The sequence below is a fragment of the Ipomoea nil genome, unplaced genomic scaffold, assembly GCF_001879475.1.
Source record: "Ipomoea nil cultivar Tokyo-kokei standard unplaced genomic scaffold, Asagao_1.1 scaffold2036, whole genome shotgun sequence".
NCBI lineage: Eukaryota > Viridiplantae > Streptophyta > Magnoliopsida > Solanales > Convolvulaceae > Ipomoea > Ipomoea nil.
In genome coordinates, this window is record NW_017618464.1 from 627,588 (window position 1) to 646,279 (window position 18,692).

Below are 18,692 nucleotides of genomic sequence, written 5' to 3' on the forward strand. Positions count from 1 at the left end.
AATGGCTGGTCTTGGTCGGTATTCGATCGCATATTGGGTCAACATCAACGCCCACTTGACTAGGCGGCCAGAAGACGAAGCAGTTCGAAGGATTGGCCCGATCGGCTGATCGGTCAATATGCGAATTGCTCGACCCTGGAAGTAGGGAGCCAACTTCTTCGCGGCAATGTATAAGGCGTAGACGACCTTCTCTAACCGGGAGTACCGGAGCTCGGGACCATGTAGCGCGTGGCTTACATAGTACACCGGTCGCTGGACCCCTTCCGGATCGGTTCGGCACAATACTGCGCTTACTGCACGATCGGAGACGGCGAGGTATACGTCTAGCTCTTCTCTGAGCTCGGGCTTTGAGAGCACAATAGGTGACATGAGATACTCCTTCAACTCATCAAAAGCCGCTCGGCATTCTTCGTCCCAGACGAATCCATTAACCGTTCGCAATACCTTGAAGAAAGGTAAAGCGCGCTCGGCTAACTTGGAAAGGAATCGGCTGAGGGCTGCCAACCGGCCGGTCAATTGCTGGACTTCCCGAACAGTAGAAGGTGGTTGCATGTCCAGAATCGCTTTCACTTTGGCTGGGTTTGGCTCGATTCCTCTCTTAGTCATCATATAGCCGAGGAACTTGCCGGTTTGAACCGCAAATGTACACTTGGTTGGGTTCAACCGCAACTGGTACTTCCTCATAATCTGGAAGCATTCACGGAGGTCCCGAGTGTGGTCGGATCGGTCCCGACTCTTGACCAACATATCATCAATGTAATCTTCCATCATTCGGCCTAGCAAATCGGCAAAGAGCATATTGACCATTCTCTGGTAGGTGGCTCCTGCGTTGCGGAGACCGAACGGCATCACTCGGTAGCAATACAGCCCGTCCGGGGTCACGAAGGCTGTCTTGCTCTCATCTTCATGGTGCATCATGATTTGATGATAACCCTTGAATGCATCCATAAAGCTCATCAATTCGGCCCCGGCCGTCTCGTCGACCATCTGGTTGATACTCGGTAGAGGATACGGGTCGAGCGGATAGGCCTTATTGAGGTCGGTAAAATCAATGCACATCCTCCACGCTGGGGGCTTCGGAACAAGAACTATATTAGCCACCCACTCGGGATAGATCACGGGTCGGATGTGCTCGATCGCCGCCATCTTCTTGACTTCCTCTCTAACAAACTCGCGGCGATCGGAAGAAAGGTGCCGGGTTTTTTGCACCACCGGCTTTGCTGCGGGATCGACGGCTAACTTGTGGCAAATAACCGACCGGTCGATCCCGGGCATGTCCTCGGGCCCCAAAGCGAAGATATCGGCATACTCCCGGAGTATGGCCAAAATTTTTGCTCGGAGATCTGGGGTGAGGGCCCGACCAATTTTGATCTTCCTATCCGGTCGGTCCTCGGATAGGGGAACTTCTTCTATCTCCTCGGAAGGCTCTGGTTGTTCCTTCCGATCTTTAGCCTCTTCTTTGGCTATGGTGTTCACCCGGGAAGACGAACCAGAGTCGCGTCTGTTAACCGCTCGGGTGTAACACTTCCTGGCGGATTGGACATCGCCACGGACTACACCGACCCCATTGGGGGTGGGGAATTTCATGCATAGGTGAGGCATTGAAATTATCCCACCGATCTTCATAATGGCGGGTCGGCCCAAGATAATGTTGTGGACACAGTGGAGGTTGACCACAACGAATTCTAACTCCGTCTTGATCGACTTCGGGGCCGTGCCGATCTCGACCGGGAGTGTTATCTTTCCCTCGGGGTAAATAAGAGCCCCGGTGAAGCCAGACAGTGGTACACCGATCGGAGTCAGCTCCTTCCTGTCTAGTCCAAGCTTTTCAAACACGTCCAAATAAAGGACGTTCACACTGCTGCCAATGTCGACCATAACCCTCTGGACATCGGTCCCTTTCACATCAATTGTGACCACGAGCGCCTCCATGCCGTGGTCACCGCTGCTGGGTTGATCTTCCAGGGTGAAGGTTATGGGCTCCATCTTTTGCCTCTTTCCAGTCTCCCAGGAGTCCACTATGGCGACCGGGCAATTACTCCGCGGTCGGGAAGCGTCTTCCAATCCACCGAAAATAACGTGGATGGTCGGCTTTCCTGCTGGTCGGCTGCTAGACGGAGGGTCAGGGTCCCGTCGGTCATCGCGACGATCATCTCTTCGATCGTCTCTTCGGTCCTGACCTGACCGATCGGAGCGGTGATGAGAGCGCCGCTGTTCTCTCCGATCGGTATTCCTCTTGGGGTTCTCTCTCCTCCCCACACATTTGTCCAACTTCCCTAGATTGAGCAAATCTTCCAACAGTTGGAGCAAGTGGGTACACTCTTCAGTGTCATGCCCAGCACATCGGTGGTAAGCGCAATGCTTACTCTTGTCAGGACCATCTCGATCGGGATGGGGAAGCTTGATGAGGTTGCAAGACTGGGCATACTGCATGGCCTCCGCTGCCGATCGGTTCATGGCCGTGAACTCACCAGTCCTGGTGCGGGATCGGGGATGGTCATCACCCGATCGGTGTTCCGCCCGGCCGGCCGGTTTACGGGATGAAGACCCGACCTCCTGCGAGCGCTTTACGGCGTTCGCCTCGCCAGCATTGGCATAATCTGTGACCCTTCGAAGGGCCTCCTCATACGTGGCCGGGGAGAGATGTGTAACATGTGAGTGGCGGTGGCATCATCCATGGGCTCGACTTCCCCGACCGCCGCCTTCCATTTGGTAAGGAAGTCAGTCAAGCTCTCGCCTTCAAGTTGCTTGGCCTTCTCCAGATACATATAAGGCTTCCTCACCACTTTGGAAGTGATAAACTTCCTCACAAACTTAACCGCCAGGGTGTCAAACCTGTCGATCGATCCCGGCTGCAAAGTTCGGAACCACTCCGCCGCTCGACCGGTAAGCGTGAAGTAGAAAGCCCTGCACATTACGGCGTCTGACACACCCTTCAGCGTCATATTGCTGTAGAAATCGTTGACGTGAGCCTCAGGGTCTGTCCGGCCATCATAACTCTTCTCTCCAGAGACCTTTAAATCGAGCGGGTAAGGCTGAGCCATTACCGCCGCTGTGAAAGGCGTCTGGTGTAGGGTCGGTTGTCCAACCGGGGTTGCTGCAGGGTGCACGTTTCTGAATTGCGCAAATTCCGCCTGGAGGTTATAGAGTAATCCTCGGGTCTCGTTGAGCTCGGCGGCTTAAGCGGCTTGGGCTGTATCCCGAGCGCGTCGCCGTCAGTGAGATCTCGACCCGCTATACCCAGATGAGGCCTCCTGGCTAACCTCCTGCATCTGTACGTCTTCTTGCCCGCGGTTCGGGTCTTGGGGTCCCAAACGCTGGCGTATCTCCGGTCGAAGACGACCAAAAGCTGCCGCTCGGGCAGTTTCTTCGGGGTCCTCCGCTTGGACGGGAACCTCCACCGCTCGCTGGGCCTGCCCTGGTGCCTCCATCGCATCAGCACCCCCCGACCCCAACCGCGAATGAGCCGAGCGTCGAGCCCGGGAAGCGGACTGACGCTGCGGCTCTACCTGTGCGGTTGGTTGTACTGGAGGAGCGGCGGCTGGAGCCGTGTAAGCAGGCGTATATGGTGGATAACCAACCGGGGGAGTGTAGTACATCGGTTGGCTAGGCCAATACCCGTACGGCGGAGGTGGGACCGGGTATGGATATTGGCCGGGATACATCACCGGCTGCTGCTGATATTGTTGACCGGGTGTTGGGTATCCCGGTTGTATGTAGTTCACCGGTTGTTGGGCGACCGTGTGGTCATGGGTTCGATCCCCACAGATGGCGCCAAAATGATACTGCTAATTCTGCGCAAGCAATATAAAATAAACCCGAGACCAATTAAAGCAAGTAAGAGACTTTATTGATCACGGTAAAGGCCCTAAGTACAATCTACTTTGTTGCTCTGAGTGCCGACTGACTGCGGTCGGGATTCTCTAGTAACAACCTATCGATCGTCCAAAAGTCCCTCACACTGTAGCTATTGTGAGTATTTATAGCCGCTGCGCCGGGGACAAGAATCCGGCCGTTCGGCATGTTCTCCACGTAGCCACCACGTGTCATCCTCCCGGGTGCCCTGTCTGTCGTCGTAAAGAGCTGCCACGTGTCCTTTGTCAGCTCTCTCGCCAAAGGGCTACGGTTCGGTAGTCGACACCAATGCTCGGGCAATTTCCGGTCGCTTCCCGACCGGGTTCTTCATAAAAAGCCCGACCTGTTACCTGCAAAGACAAGAAGACAAAGACAAAGGCAAGTCGGTCGTGGTAGAGCTTATGTCGGTCGGGTTATTCCCTACCAACTCCTATTTTGGAACTTTGATTTAACTGTGTTACAATATCTTATGGATGAGTTTGATAAGAGATTAGGGCTAATTGTTGAGGGAAATGAGTTGTTTTGGTTGGACATGATATAAAAATACTATTTTGCCCTTACTTTTCACAGTGCAGATGACATATGTTAACGGAAGGACTATGGCAGATCAAAATTCGAAATTCGGAGGACCACTGGTGGTTAATTTGAAAGTTTATGATTAAACGTGTCAAAATTACCAAATTCGGATGACCTTAGATGACATAAACTTATATAGCAAATATTACATTTTAATTGAAAAATATTATACATTTAAAGTGAAATAATCTCATACAATATTTACTTATTTTGAATTATGATAAAACTTGTTATTAGATTGTAGTTCTTTTAAGAAAAATAATTATCTATGAATAGATACTACAATGTAATAGAGCCAATAGCATTCAAAAAAAAAAAAAAGGAAAATGATTATCTTTCCGAGTTTTTCGCTCCTAGCATTCATCCTTATTGTTATTGATATTGAATTTAAAAAAAAAAAAAAAAAAAAAAAAGTTAAGAAATATCTAGCATGTTTTTGTTTTTATTAATAAATTATAACTTTTCTAATTAGAATTAAGTCAAAAAGTTTGTCGTCTTTTTAGATCCCAATAAAAAGGCTACCCAACCTTAACCATGTATTATTGTAATGATTAATGTTAATATTATTGTTGTTGTGCCCTTTCCCAATATCATATTTTCATATTTGTCTTGACAAATATATATATATATATATATATATATATATATATATATATATATATATATATATATATATATATATATCACTCTACATAAAAAAATTAAAAAAAAAAAAACATGTTGAAGATGAGCAAATCCAGGCGATTTTTTTTTTTATTTTTAATATCACTTTATATTAATAAATTTTTACATGTTATTAGTAGCAAGACATTACCTGATGAAAGATTCAATTTGATAAAATCATAAAAGTTAAAGCAAAAATATGATGAAATTATTATTGAACATTTTATTTTTAAAAAATTACAAAATTTTGATGGCTATGTTTTTTTTTTTTTTTTTTTTTTTTAAATTTCTAAGAAAGGGATACTTAAAAAAATAAAACAAAACTATATAGGGCAAGTCTCTCGATAGTCGACACAAGGCGACTAGTACATAAACACCTGCAAATCGGAGAGAGGGGGTGGGATTTTATAATCACCATCATACCACAATCATGACAATTTGTAATTTCGAAAGATAATCAACCAGTCAACCATTTTATTATGCTCTCTAGAGATAACACCAACTTAACATTTCATCTCTATTTTGTATAGCATAAGTCAATTGACAATCAAACCCTTTATAATATTATTATTCTTTATTTCTCTCTCTTCAGCAAATTAACGATAAATATAGAGTCACATCTAACTCATTCAATGAAATCCTCACGTTTTATGAATAAATTTGATATTAATTCTAAGTTTTAGTTATTGTGCCAAAGTGCCAAACTAAGAGAGGTTAGAGAGCACGTCCAAAAACAAAAAGCAAAGAGAAAAGACAAGAAAAAAGGAAATTCTTTTTTTTTTTTTTTAAATTAAAAAAACCTAATAGATTCCAATCAATGAGGTGTTGGTATTCTATGAACCTAATGTACCTAATTAAAATTAACTAAATTAAAAAAGAGTTAATCACCATTTTGATTCTTCAATTGTTTCTTAACTGTCAATGTAGTCCATAATTTTTAATTTTAACTAATTTGATTATCAAATTATTTAAAAGTTCGTCAATTAAACTCTTTCAGTCATCAAAATAGTGATTTTCATTTCTTTTTTTAAATTTCATCAATTTGATCCCTGAAAGAATTTTTAATTGACGAAATTTTAAACAGTTTAAGGATCAAATTGATTGGAATTAAAAACTAAAGACTACATTAACAAAATTGGTAAAACTTACATTACATTCTTTACTATTCACAATTTTCTCAATTTGTTGTGAATTATTTTTAATAAATTTGCCTGCTGAATTTTCGTTGACATAAGTCAAACTTATTGTTTTTATCTTATTTTTTATTTGTTATATTTTGATAATATAAATTAACTTGGTCAACCTCTTAAAACACCACAATGACTATATACACTTTTTACAAAAACAACTGTTTTTTTTAGTGATAAGGAACGCACGGCCACTATTCGAATATGTATATTGAGTAAATTACACGGCCAATTTTGTAATATCTATCTCACAAATTACATAGGAGATGTAAATTACACTAGATAAGGTAATTGCATTATATTATTTAATTTAAATTAATTAATATCTTTTTAAAATATAAATAATTTATATAAAAAATAAAATTATTTTAATCATCTTAATTTGTCACTGTCACATCATCTTTTAATATTTATAAAAATTAAATAAATTTAAAGATAAAAAAACAAGAAAAGGAAAGCTCACGTCGGCTGATCATATTATCATAGTTTCTCCGGTCAAAAATCATATCCAACACCAACAATGCAGTCTTCTTTATTAAAAAAAAAAATTTTTTTAATTTAAATTTCTAACCAAGATAATCGGATAGTTGACTTCACATGAGAGATTGTCTATTGTCTTTAATTTCTTGATTTGAGTTGGTCAGCTACGAACTAAGTTAATTTACTTCATTATGGTCATTTGTGAGCTTTCGAGTAGTCAGTAAAAGCTTTTCCGTAAATCAAATTATTTATATGTGTTATGCCAAAAAAAATATATTAATATCTAACAGGGCGTTTGGTTGGAGGGATTTTAAATTCTCTTCCCACTTAATTCCCACCTAATTCCAAAGGCCATTAAATTCCGTAGTTTGGTTGGAGGGAATTGCAATTTCCCCATTTTCATGGAATTAAAATCCCATGTCCCCCCTGAGATTTTAATTCCTAGGAAAAAAAGATAGTGATGAGTCAAAATTATCTCTTTCTTTTTTAACTTAAAATTAATGTCTAACAATAATAATGGACATTTTTGACTTTATACTACTTACTCCCTTTCAATTCCCATGTATACCAAACATTGGAATTGAAATTCCCAGTAATTCTATTCCTGTCAACCAAACACTGAAATTTAAATTCCCACTTTATTCCCAGTAATTCAACTCTCACAGCACGTTTGGTTCACGAAATGAATTTTGAGGTAATAGGAATGCTATTTCATAAGGAATGGAATAGGCAAAGAATAGAATAGGAATTGTATTCTATTGTTTGGTTCGCGGAAGGAACAGACTTAGGAATTATATTACAGTGTTTGGTTGATTTAAGGAATAGAAATGAAATATATTTTAAAAGACGTAAATACCCTTATAAAAATATGTGATGGTGGCGATGGTGGTGGTGGTGGTGGCGGTGGTGGTGGTGATGGTGGTGGTGCTGGGGTGGTAGTGGTGGTGGTGGCGGTGGCAGTGGTGGGGGCGACAGTAGTGGTGGTGACGATGACGGTTGTGGCAGTGGTGGTGGGAGCGGCGACGGTTGTAGCGGTGGTGGTGGCGGTGGTGCTGCTGGGTGGTGGTTCTGGTGGTTTTGGTGGCGGCGGTGGTGGTGGCGGCGGCGGCGGCGGTGGTGGTGACGGTGGCGGTGGTGGTGGCGGCGGCGGCGGTGGTGGTGATGGTGGTGGTGGCGGTGGTGGTGCTGGGGTGGTTGTGGTGGTGGTGGCGGTGGTAGTGGTGGGGGCGGCGACGGTTGTGGCGTTGGTGGCGGCGGCGATGGCGGTGATGGTGGTGGTGGCGACGACGGTGGTGAAATAGGATAAATTTATATATAGGATTAAAAAAATTAGGTTAAAGAAAGGGGTAAAAAAGAAAATAGATTCGAAAATCTATTTCTGAGCGTTCAGTAATAGGCTAATACCAGGGGGACCCTAATAATAGCTATTACCTTATTTGAGGTAATAGGCTATTACCAGGAATATTATTACTGGTAATAGAAATGGTTACCAAATAAAGGAATAGGCCTATTCTGGGAATTCTATGTCATTCCCGGCCTATTCCGTGAACGTGAACCAAACGGGCCATCATAGAATTACAATTCCTTTCCCACATAATTTCTCCCTCCAACTAAACGACCTGTAATATACTATTCATTTCATTTTAAATGTCTGGTTTATTAATGAGACACCAACACTTGATTGGAGTTATTTTTTATTTAAATTTTCATAATGTTAAGTTAAATATTAATATATAAAATTTATATATTTAAAAATTATATTACAAATACTATTAAATATAAAAAATTAATTTAAAAATACTTAAGAAAATAAGCAAAGAAAATTGATTGATTTGATTCATAAATAATAAATATGACGGATAAAACGAAAAATATATTAAAATTAAAGTTATAAATTTTATTTCCCAAATGTTACCAATTCGAATCCAACAAAAATTGAAATTTTTCGATGCATACCCTTGGATAATTCAAACAAAATTTAAAGTGTAGAAATTAAAAAAAAAAAAAAAATAGTAGGATTGAAGTGATCGGAACAATGGTGGGGGAGGGTGGCAGTAGTAATAATACAAGTAGAATTGTGACCACCGTCCGATGGCTGCAAATTCTGTGAAAGTGGCGCTCTCTCTCAACTGAGGGAGCAGAGAGTGGCGCCCATGTATCAGTGATGCTGTGTAAAACAGACAAAAGAAGATCAATCAAAAACCATTTCTTTCTTTCACTGCTGCTGCTATGCATTTTCTGTGTTTTTCTTGGTACCAAGAAAAGAGAAAAAGAGCAGAGAGAGAGAAAGAAAGGAAATTAAAGTGTGTTCAGAGAGAAAAAATAGTAGGCTCCCTTCAAAACCCCATCATTGTGTCTTCAATTCAAAGCTAAAAGAAGGCCATTGATGTGATTGCCCACTTCTCACACACCCTTTCTCCCTCTTATAGCGTTCCCATTCTCTTCTTCTCTACCTCTGCTATTCTCCCAGGAATCTGCTATATGCCCTTTTCTACTTTCCTCTTAATTCAGGTCTCTCTCTCTCCCTCTCTCTCTCTCTATATATATACATACATGTGGATACAAAATTGTATCTTTTAAGGATTTCCTGAATCCCTTTGATTTCTTTCTTCTGGTGTGCTGCTGTGTTAATGATATGATTCTTATCTCAGATCTGTGGTTTCTGTATGCCCTGTTTAATTATGGATGTACAGATTTGTATTAGCAGTCTTGTTTTTGGTTCCTGATCTAAAATTTCAGCTATATATACTGGACTGCATATTTGTCAGCTTAGAAATTAGTGCATACTTTATGATGAAGTTAGGTTTTTGATTATGATGAAATTTGAAGTTTTTACAGAAAGGGCTACTAGCAATGTGTATATGTTCATCACTAAACTGAAGTGGGAAATGAAATTTGGGGATTTATGGTCTTCTTGTTTTTGGTCCTTGTTATGTCATCTCACCATTTTCTGTGTTTATCTTCTTTGTTCTTATTGTGTATATGTTGTTTGTGTTGGCTTAGATTTGATCTTTACATTCATTGGAGCTTTGCTACTATGCTCAAGCAAATTCTTGCGAAAATTCCTAGAAAATCATTGAAATCTGATTCTCTGGACTCATCTGGGGCTCAACCAAATTCTTGCAATGATCCTACGAACTCGGGCAATGGGATGCAGTTCACTAACAGCTGCAATGTCATAGCGAACCGGCTAAATGTAGTGAAACGCGTGTCATCAGCAATTTTCCCCGCCAGCATTGTGGCGGGAGGGGAATCCATTTCGCCACATTTGTGCTTTAAGGATGTTTCGAATGGCGAGAAACAAGGCCTGCTTGTGAGTAAACTGAACCTTTGCTGCTCGGTTTATGATTTCGGTGATCCAGACAAGAACGCAGCTGAGAAAGATCTGAAGCGTCAGGTATTACTCGAGCTCAACGATTTTGTTGCCTCGGGGTCGGTGAAATGCACCGAATCAGCAATTGCTGCAGTTTGTAGAATGTGTGCGGTTAACCTGTTTAGAGATTTCCCACCAAAGTGTGCCTCCCATGCTCGGGGCGAGAGCGAGGATGAAGAACTGTTCTTCGATCCCGCCTGGTACCATTTACAGCTCGTGTATGACCTGCTCCTTCGATTCGTAAGCTTATGCTCGCTTGACCCGAAGGTGGCCAAGAAATTTATAGATCATTCTTTCATATTAAAAGTACTAAACCTATTCGATTCTGAAGACCCAAGGGAAAGAGAGTGCTTGAAATCAATTCTTCACCGGCTTTATGGAAAATTCATGATGCACAGGCCTTTTATCAGAAAGGCTGTCAGTAATTTGTTTTATCGCTTTGTTTTCGAGACACAACGGCATAATGGGATTGCAGAGCTGTTGGAAGTGTTCGGGAGTGTGATTACCGGTTTTGCGTTGCCATTGAAGGAGGAGCACAAAGTGTTCTTTTCCCGAGCTTTGATACCTTTACACAAGCCAAAGTCGTTGGGCGTCTATCATCAACAGCTAGCGTACTGCGTTGTACAATTTGTAGAAAAGGAGCAAAATCTTGCTAGCACTGCGATAACGAGGCTCTTGAGATATTGGCCCGTGACAAATAGCCAAAAGGAGTTGATGTTCATCAGTGAGATAGAAGAGGTTTTGGAAATGATAAGCGTCTCCGAGTTTGAGAAGATCATGGTGCCTCTATTTCGACGTATTGGATGTTGCCTCAATAGTTCCCATTTCCAGGTAATATTTTCTCTCGATTCTCTCTCTCGTGGCAAAAGAATTAAGATGAAAAACGAATACTGAGAACCTAGGCATAGAGTGATATCCATTTAGGATGTCATCCATGTTGAGCATATAATATATAAACATAAATATGCAGTCCAACTATCAGCTTAGCCTTTTAGTTGAAATGGAACACACATTTGGTATCAGAGCAAACCCCGTGCCAAAGGTCATGGTCCAACTATCAGCTTAGACTTTTAGTTAAAATGGAACACAAGACATCTATTTCCCCTTTGCGCGTTGTAGCCAGGGACTTGCAAACTATGTGTTTTCGTGTCTCAATCATATCCCGCTAAATCAGAGTTTATTACCACTTTCAGGTGGCGGAACGAGCACATCTCTTATGGAGCAACGACAGCATCCTTAACCTTGTTATGCGTAACAAGCAAGTGATCATGCCCATTCTTGTGTCGGCTTTAGAGAGGAACAGCCAGAGCCACTGGAGCAAACCGATCCTAAACCTGACACTAAACGTGAGAAAAGTGTTCTCCGAGATGGACGAGGAGCTCGTGCTCGCCTGCCAAACTAAATATGAGGAAGAAAATTCGGTGTCGAATGGTGCTGCTGAGAGGCGAAGGCTAACATGGGAACGCCTCGAGATGGCTGCTAGTTATCAACCCGTGCCTAGCGATCTTTCAGGTCTAGCGAAACCGCACACATGCCTTGTTAGCTGCTGATTGATCAATAGAAGGCATCTCTTAGCTCATCCCTCTTGGTTTTTGTTTATTTATTATTTTCTTTTTGGTTTTTTGGGTGTGGAAAGTTAGACAAGCATTGTCTGATCAGATATGGGTGTACATAGGAGTCCTCCACAAGGTTGGTTTTTGCTTAAAACAGTGTCAAGTAACTTTTCTGACTCTTAAACTGAGTTGCAGTTTGGCTCAATCCACACCTCCTCTAACTGAGACAACCATACCAATCTCTCTCTCTCTCTCTCTATAACTCAATATGGATTCTGTGTGTAGCTCTCCAGGATGACCATTTCTTTTACCTTTTAGAAGTATATAATAGATTGTGGGACCAACCTCGCTGAGTTGGTCAGGTAGTTAGTTTGGTAACAATCCGCTTTTAAGTTTAGCTCTCTGTAAGAGGTGCTTATTGGGCGGTTCGCTATGGACACCCTAAGCTGATTTATCCTCTCATGGCCCTGTGTTAGTTAAGATCACAAAACGAATTTCATTTACGGCCTGTTTGGTTGGACGTAATTGAATTGCAATTACAACATAATGCGTTGAACACTTCAATTGCGCTGTTTCGTTGAAGAGAATTGCAATTCCCTTCATTTGAGGAATTGGAATTCATAGAGCTCCCTCTATAAATTCCAATTCGGTGCAACATCGAAAAGGAAAACAATATGAAATTACAACATCACCTTTGATTATTATTATTATTACTACTATTATCAAGGGCATTTTAATCTTTTTTTTTTCAATTCCCATAACTTCTACTCATGCGTACCAAACAATGTAATTTGAATTCCTATTTTATTTTCGCCGAATTACAATTCATTTCCTTCCTAATTCCTTCATCCTAACCAAATACTTTGTTAAAGCGTACCTTAATTCCTTCATTCCAACCAAACGTCATGTTAAAGCGTGCATTTGGATAAGGGTGTAGACTTTCTCGAAAGTAAAATGTAGTCCATATAATGGATAGCGATCCAACAAGTTGTAAAAGATGATGCGAAATCCACGAAAATCTGATGTGTATACACATCAATTGTAGTAAAAAAGTATGAAATCTAACCACCCACGAAGAAATTTTCTCCACTTTACAAATTTCATCTACCTGTTGAAGTAATTTGGTATGATGGAAAGTAAAAAAAAAAAAAAAGTAATTAGGTAAAAAGTTTAATCATGGATTAAGTACGAAATCACTCTCTTATTTTGATTAGTTATTGAAGGGCAATCCCAACCTACTTGAAAAAGTTATAACTTTTTAAAAAAAAAATTACGAAAACACCCGTGCAGCCCTGATACATACAGGAGCGTTTTGTAAAAATATCAAAGCGGCTCGGAAACTTAAAAATATTTTTCATAAAATGACTCATTTTCTAAAACATATTTTAATTGTTTAGTGTTTGGCTGAACATCAAAAAACTATCTTTTTATGTTTGTATAAAAGGTAAGAAATTACATTTTTCTGTTTGGTTCATTTTCCTGAAATGAACATATTATTTGTTATATAATAATAATAATAATAATAATAATAATATGTGGTGATGGTGGTGGTATAGTGTTAGTGGTGGTGGTGGTGCTTGTGATGGTAGTGGTGGTGGTGGCTGTGGTGTGATGGTAATAATAATAACTCAGAAACTAACTTTTAAAAAAAAGTGTAAAGAGAGATAGGAAATTAAAGAATCTAAAAAATATCTTTCGACTAAAAAATTAGAAAGACATTTTTCACCAAATTGATTTTTTTTATTAGAATGAATATTTTCTCCATATAGGAAAATAGAATTGGAAAAAAAGATTAAATAAGTCTCTAAACCAGATAGGAAAATATAATTGGACTACTGAACTAAGGGTGTGTTTGGAAACCAGGGAAATTACTTCTGAAAAATGTTTTTTAGAAAATGAGTCATTCTCCAAAAAAACATTTTCATTTCCCATGTTTAGTTGCATTCCAGAAAACTGTCTTTGTGTGTTTGGGTCATTTTCCAAAAAATTAGCAAAATTGCACAATTAAACATTTTAGTTGTTTTGTTTAGAATATAACAACATTTATAATAATAATAATAATAATAATAATAATAATAATAATAATAATAAGTGGTGGTGTGGTGACGGCGACGACAGTGGTGGTGTAGTGTTTGTGTAGAAATTGAAAAATGACTTCTCAAAAAAAAAAAAAAAAGTCATTTTCTAAGAAAATAAAAATATTTTCCTTTGACCAAATAGTCATTTTCTTTTGACTCACATTTTTCACCCTCTATCAAACACTAGAAATTTAGAAAACACACTCTGAGAAAAAGTGTAATTACACCCCATCTATCAACTTAATCCTGAAATCGTGCAATTACACCAAATAACTGGTTGCCTTGCTTAATCACCCGTTACCTTGGTTACATGGTGCTAATCTACATTATTTTATATTATAAAAAATTTTAAACAATTAAAAATAAAAAAGGAAGGCAACGTTCAACCAATCTTTGTTCGGAGACTAATGGTCTCATCTAAAAGTGAAGGCTCCATCTCTAAATCCACCAACTTTATCTTCATATACTTTCTCCATCATATCCATGGAGAGAAGAGCTCCAATGATTTGTGATGGAGACCATCGATCTCCCATTGAGACCCCAAGACTAATCGAAACCAGTGCTATTTTTAATATTTTAACAAAAGTTTACAATAAAATTAATTTATATCAACAGGTAACCAATTATTTTGTGTAATTGCACAACTTTAAGTTGTTCGATGCGTTAATTACACTTTTCTAGTTCAGTAATCTAATTGGTTCAGTGACCTATTTAACCATTATTCCTTAACAAATATCTAAATCAAAATAAATAATTAATTATAATTATAATTAATTATAAATTATAAATTATAAATAAAATATAATACATATATAATGTGTGTAAGGGGACAAATTATATCGTGCACCAGGGCGCACAATGCACTGTGCGCCCTGGCCAAAACAACGTCGTTTTGTATCTATTTTTTTTATTAAAAAAAAAAAATCGATTCTCATTTCTACTGTTAACTTCTAAAAAAATTCCATGTTTCGAATGTACACAATTATATAGTAGAATACACATAAACTCTTAACATAATACACATAAACTCTAAACATAAAAAACGACATTGTTTTGAATAAGACACACAATGCATTGTGTGTCCTAGTGCACGATATAACAACTCGTGTAAGGCCGTAAGGGAGGGGAAGATAAAAAAAAATCATTATATCATGGACCATTTACGTAAGACATATTTTTAATATACTAAATGTTCATTTCTTTTTAGGAAAAATAGCGAGTTTGGTCCCTAAGTTATAATGGTAGTGACGACTGAGTTCCTGAATTATAACCGTATCCATTTTTAGTCCCTCAGTTATGAGCGAAGTGGCGCATTTGGTCCCCGACTGTTAAAATTGACGGAAAAATTAAAAAATATTTAAAATTTTAAGGGTAAAGTAGGAAATTCACATTTTATTAACTTCTTATTTGAAACAACTTTTGCAACACTATTTTCAACTTCCTAGCATTCTATTTCAAGGTTCTTCAGTTCCAAAGCAATTCAATAATCTTCGTATGACTTTAGTAACCTGAGTCTCGTATGAGGAACCTGTGACTCAGTACAAACAAGAGAACACTTAGATCATTGTCTTCAAGCATGTAAAACACACCATCCTAAAAGTTTCTTATTTCCTTTACTAAACATAATGGCAATCAAACCATAACTTTTGAAATACAAGAAGATATCAAATTTCTCAAGTTATTTTTATGACAAATTCACTAAGGGAGTAACTTGAGATTTTTCGTACGTAAAATTTTACATACTAAAAAATCTCAAAGTTATTCCGTTAGTAATTTCTCATAAAAGCAACCTTAGAAATTTGACATCATTTTGTATCTCAAAAGTTATGGTTTGATTACCTTTGTTGCTTAGTAAAGAAATTTGAAAATTGATAGGATAGTGCGTTTCACACGTCTAAATACAATGATTAAGTGTTTCTTTATTTGTGCTAAGTCTTAAGTTTGTTATACGAGAGTCACGTTCCTAACAAGTCATACTAAAGTTATTGAAATGCTTTTAGAATTGAACAATCTTGAAATAAGAGGCTAAAAAGTGAACTATAATGTTGTAAAAGTGGTTTTGAGAAGGAGAATAAAATGTGAATTTCATACTTTACCCCTCAAATTTTAAATAATTTTTAATTTTTCCATCAATTTTAACGATCAGGGACCAAATGCGCCACTTCGTTCAAATTGAGGGGCTAAAAATGGATACAGTCATAACTCAAAGACTGAGTCAAAACTTAGGTATAACTCAGGGAACAAAGATGCAATTTTCCCTTTTTTTTGAAGGTATATTATTTGAGTTCTGACCAAATAATGAACTTTCAGTACACAAATAATGTACAAAAATGGTCAACTAGACTCCTAAACTCCTAAATTTAACTTAAAAAGTCAATTAAGCCATAAACTTTCAAAAGTTGCAATTAAACACATCTCATTAAAGCCCAAAAACTTATTAGTGACTTGTAATAGTTACTAGGGTTCCGACAACCCTCCGATCAACTCCGACCACCATTTTGGTCACCTTCTTAGGTAGTGTCATCGAAATTTGATCGGAAGGTCGTCGGAGGTGGTTGAAGAGTCACTGGAGCCCTAGTGACCTATTATTACATGTCACTATCCAATTTTTGGACTTCAATGCACCAAAATGATGTGTTGAAGGGTTTAATTGCAGCTTTTAAAAATTTAGGGACCTAATTGACTTTTTGAGTAAAGTTTAAGAACTTAATTAATCATTTTTCCTATTAAAAATAAACTTGTATTCATGGTCCACAATGTAATTTGGCAAAGATAAATGACTTTTATGAATACTAAAGAAATTGAGTCTGATAGTAGGTTAGCAAACATAGTACTTGAAAGCAAATTGAATAGTAAGGCTTATAAAAGTGTCTAACCAAATGCCAGTTAAGCAGCCATAATTTCTTTGATAAATGCCTTGTTCAATGATTTAAAAAATAATAATAATAATAATAATAATAATAATAATAGTGACAGAATGTATTAAACACCCAAAAAAAAAAAAGAAAAAAAAAACTATTCTCTTAGGATTTCAATTAACACTTTTAAATATTCTAGATTTAAATTCCTTAATATCATAATTCCTGGAAATTGGAATCACATTCCCATAAACAGAAATTTATTAGACTCACTTTTCAGAAAAATGTAATTTTAAAGAAAAAATTCTAAGAAAAAAGAGCATACGGCAGACACTGATTTAGTTGAATCCGTGAAGTAAATAATGATGATAGTTGTCACATTATTCATGGAGGCTCCAAATTTTGTTAATATAAATGTTGTTCATCTGTCTGTCACATGAACTAAATGTCTAGCTCTTAGCCACAGCCAATAGAGGAAAGCCACGTTTACCCATATGTTTGTAAAAGACTTTTTTTTTGTAGTAATGAGAAAAACCCACAAATATATAAACGTGTGCACCAGATAAACTCCACCTTATGATCCTAGTCGGTAAAGAATCACAAACAGGTAAATCAATTAACCAGCTCAAACTAAGAAAGTCAATCGGCCACTTTAGTTTGGAATCAAACTTGTGACTTTGTGATTACCAAGTCAACCGTTTAACCAACTTAACTAAGATTTTCCCTTTCTTTCTAGTTATTTTTTTAAAGTAAATTTGTTGACAACCATATTATATTCATTCCTATCTATCGAGTATCATATGTGAGAGGTATTATTTTACCAAGTCAATATTCAAAAACCAATAATAATAATACTCTCTCCGTCCCATTTGATATGTCTAATTCGATTAACGATGTTTGACTAAAATTATTTTTAATTTAATTTTTCATAATATTAAGTTTAAAATTAGTATACAAAATTTATATATTTAGAAACTACACTAAAATACTATTAAACACCCAAAAATCAAATTTAAAAATAAGTAAAAAAAATTACTAAAGAAAATAAACAAAGAAAAAAAAGTTGGTTTGACCAATAAATAGTAAGTAGGACAGATAAAATTGGAATAGTATAATACCTCAATGCTAAGTGGTAACAAATAATGAATTTGGTGGTCCATTAAAATTCAAAAATGTTGCATTATAAATTCATATATGAAATTCGAGAAACCTATATCTTCTTATAGCATAGTTGAATGTACCTGAAAATTTTCCATGGTGCCTAACTGCCTAAGAAGGTAGTATGTGGAAATTCCAGAAGGATCAAAGTCAATTATGGGGAACTACCATCCAACTTTCAATGGTGTCACATCTTGCTTTCCATCATTTACTTATACTTACTGCTTTATATCCATACTTTCTGTCTCCATTTCCTGTCAGCTTCTCTAGTTAGAAACCCTCAGTATCATCGCTTCAAGCTTTAGGAAGAAGGTGAAAAGTGAGAACAGAAACAAAAAATACAAATGAATGCACCACCAGCATGTCAAGAAATGTCATACTATGAGCACATTCAGCGCCGACGTGAAGAGAAAGGATGCATTTATGCCTGGTTTGTGTGATCCCTCCCAGTTTATTTGGTTTTTTTAATGGTAAAATCTATGTTTTGGTCTTGAGTTGAATCTTAATGGTAAATTTGCAGTTTGTTCACCTTGTGTTGCTGTTTCTGCTGTATTGAGACCTGTGAATGCTGCTTAGACTGTCTATGCTGCTGTTGCCCTTGAAAGCTAAAGCACTACCAGTACAAACTATTTGAGATCCATGGAGGACAATCAGGAATTATCACTCTCTTTTTTTTCTTTAACTAATAAAGGGGAAAATGGAAACATTTCATATTTCATTTCTATATCATGATATGAGGAAATAATGTAAAGGCCATGGTGTCTTCTAGTCTAGTTTTATAATTTCATTATATAAACAAGGTTTAGTTGATTTAATAATCCCACTCAATTCCTTGTTTTGTTAGTTTTTTGGACTCTTTTAAACATGATCAGAGGAGGTGGGATTAATCTCCCTCTGAACCAAACAGACCC

At 38.1% G+C, this 18,692-nt stretch overlaps 1 protein-coding gene and 1 long non-coding RNA gene across 2 annotated transcripts; both read left to right on the forward strand.

The window, feature by feature from the left end:
- The first annotated feature begins 8,848 nt into the window (after nt 1-8,848).
- LOC109148203 (serine/threonine protein phosphatase 2A 57 kDa regulatory subunit B' iota isoform-like) lies at nt 8,849-11,917 on the forward strand. Its single transcript, XM_019296058.1, has 3 exons — nt 8,849-9,272; nt 9,765-10,965; nt 11,328-11,917. Exons 2-3 carry the CDS (start codon nt 9,799-9,801, stop codon nt 11,682-11,684), a joined length of 1,524 nt encoding a protein of 507 aa, XP_019151603.1. The 5' UTR covers nt 8,849-9,272; nt 9,765-9,798; the 3' UTR covers nt 11,685-11,917.
- A 5,861-nt stretch (nt 11,918-17,778) lies between these two features.
- Nucleotides 17,779-18,596, forward strand: LOC109148278. Its single transcript, XR_002048780.1, has 2 exons — nt 17,779-18,211; nt 18,302-18,596. It is a non-coding gene; the product is annotated as an uncharacterized LOC109148278 (long non-coding RNA).
- The last annotated feature ends 96 nt before the right edge of the window (nt 18,597-18,692 follow it).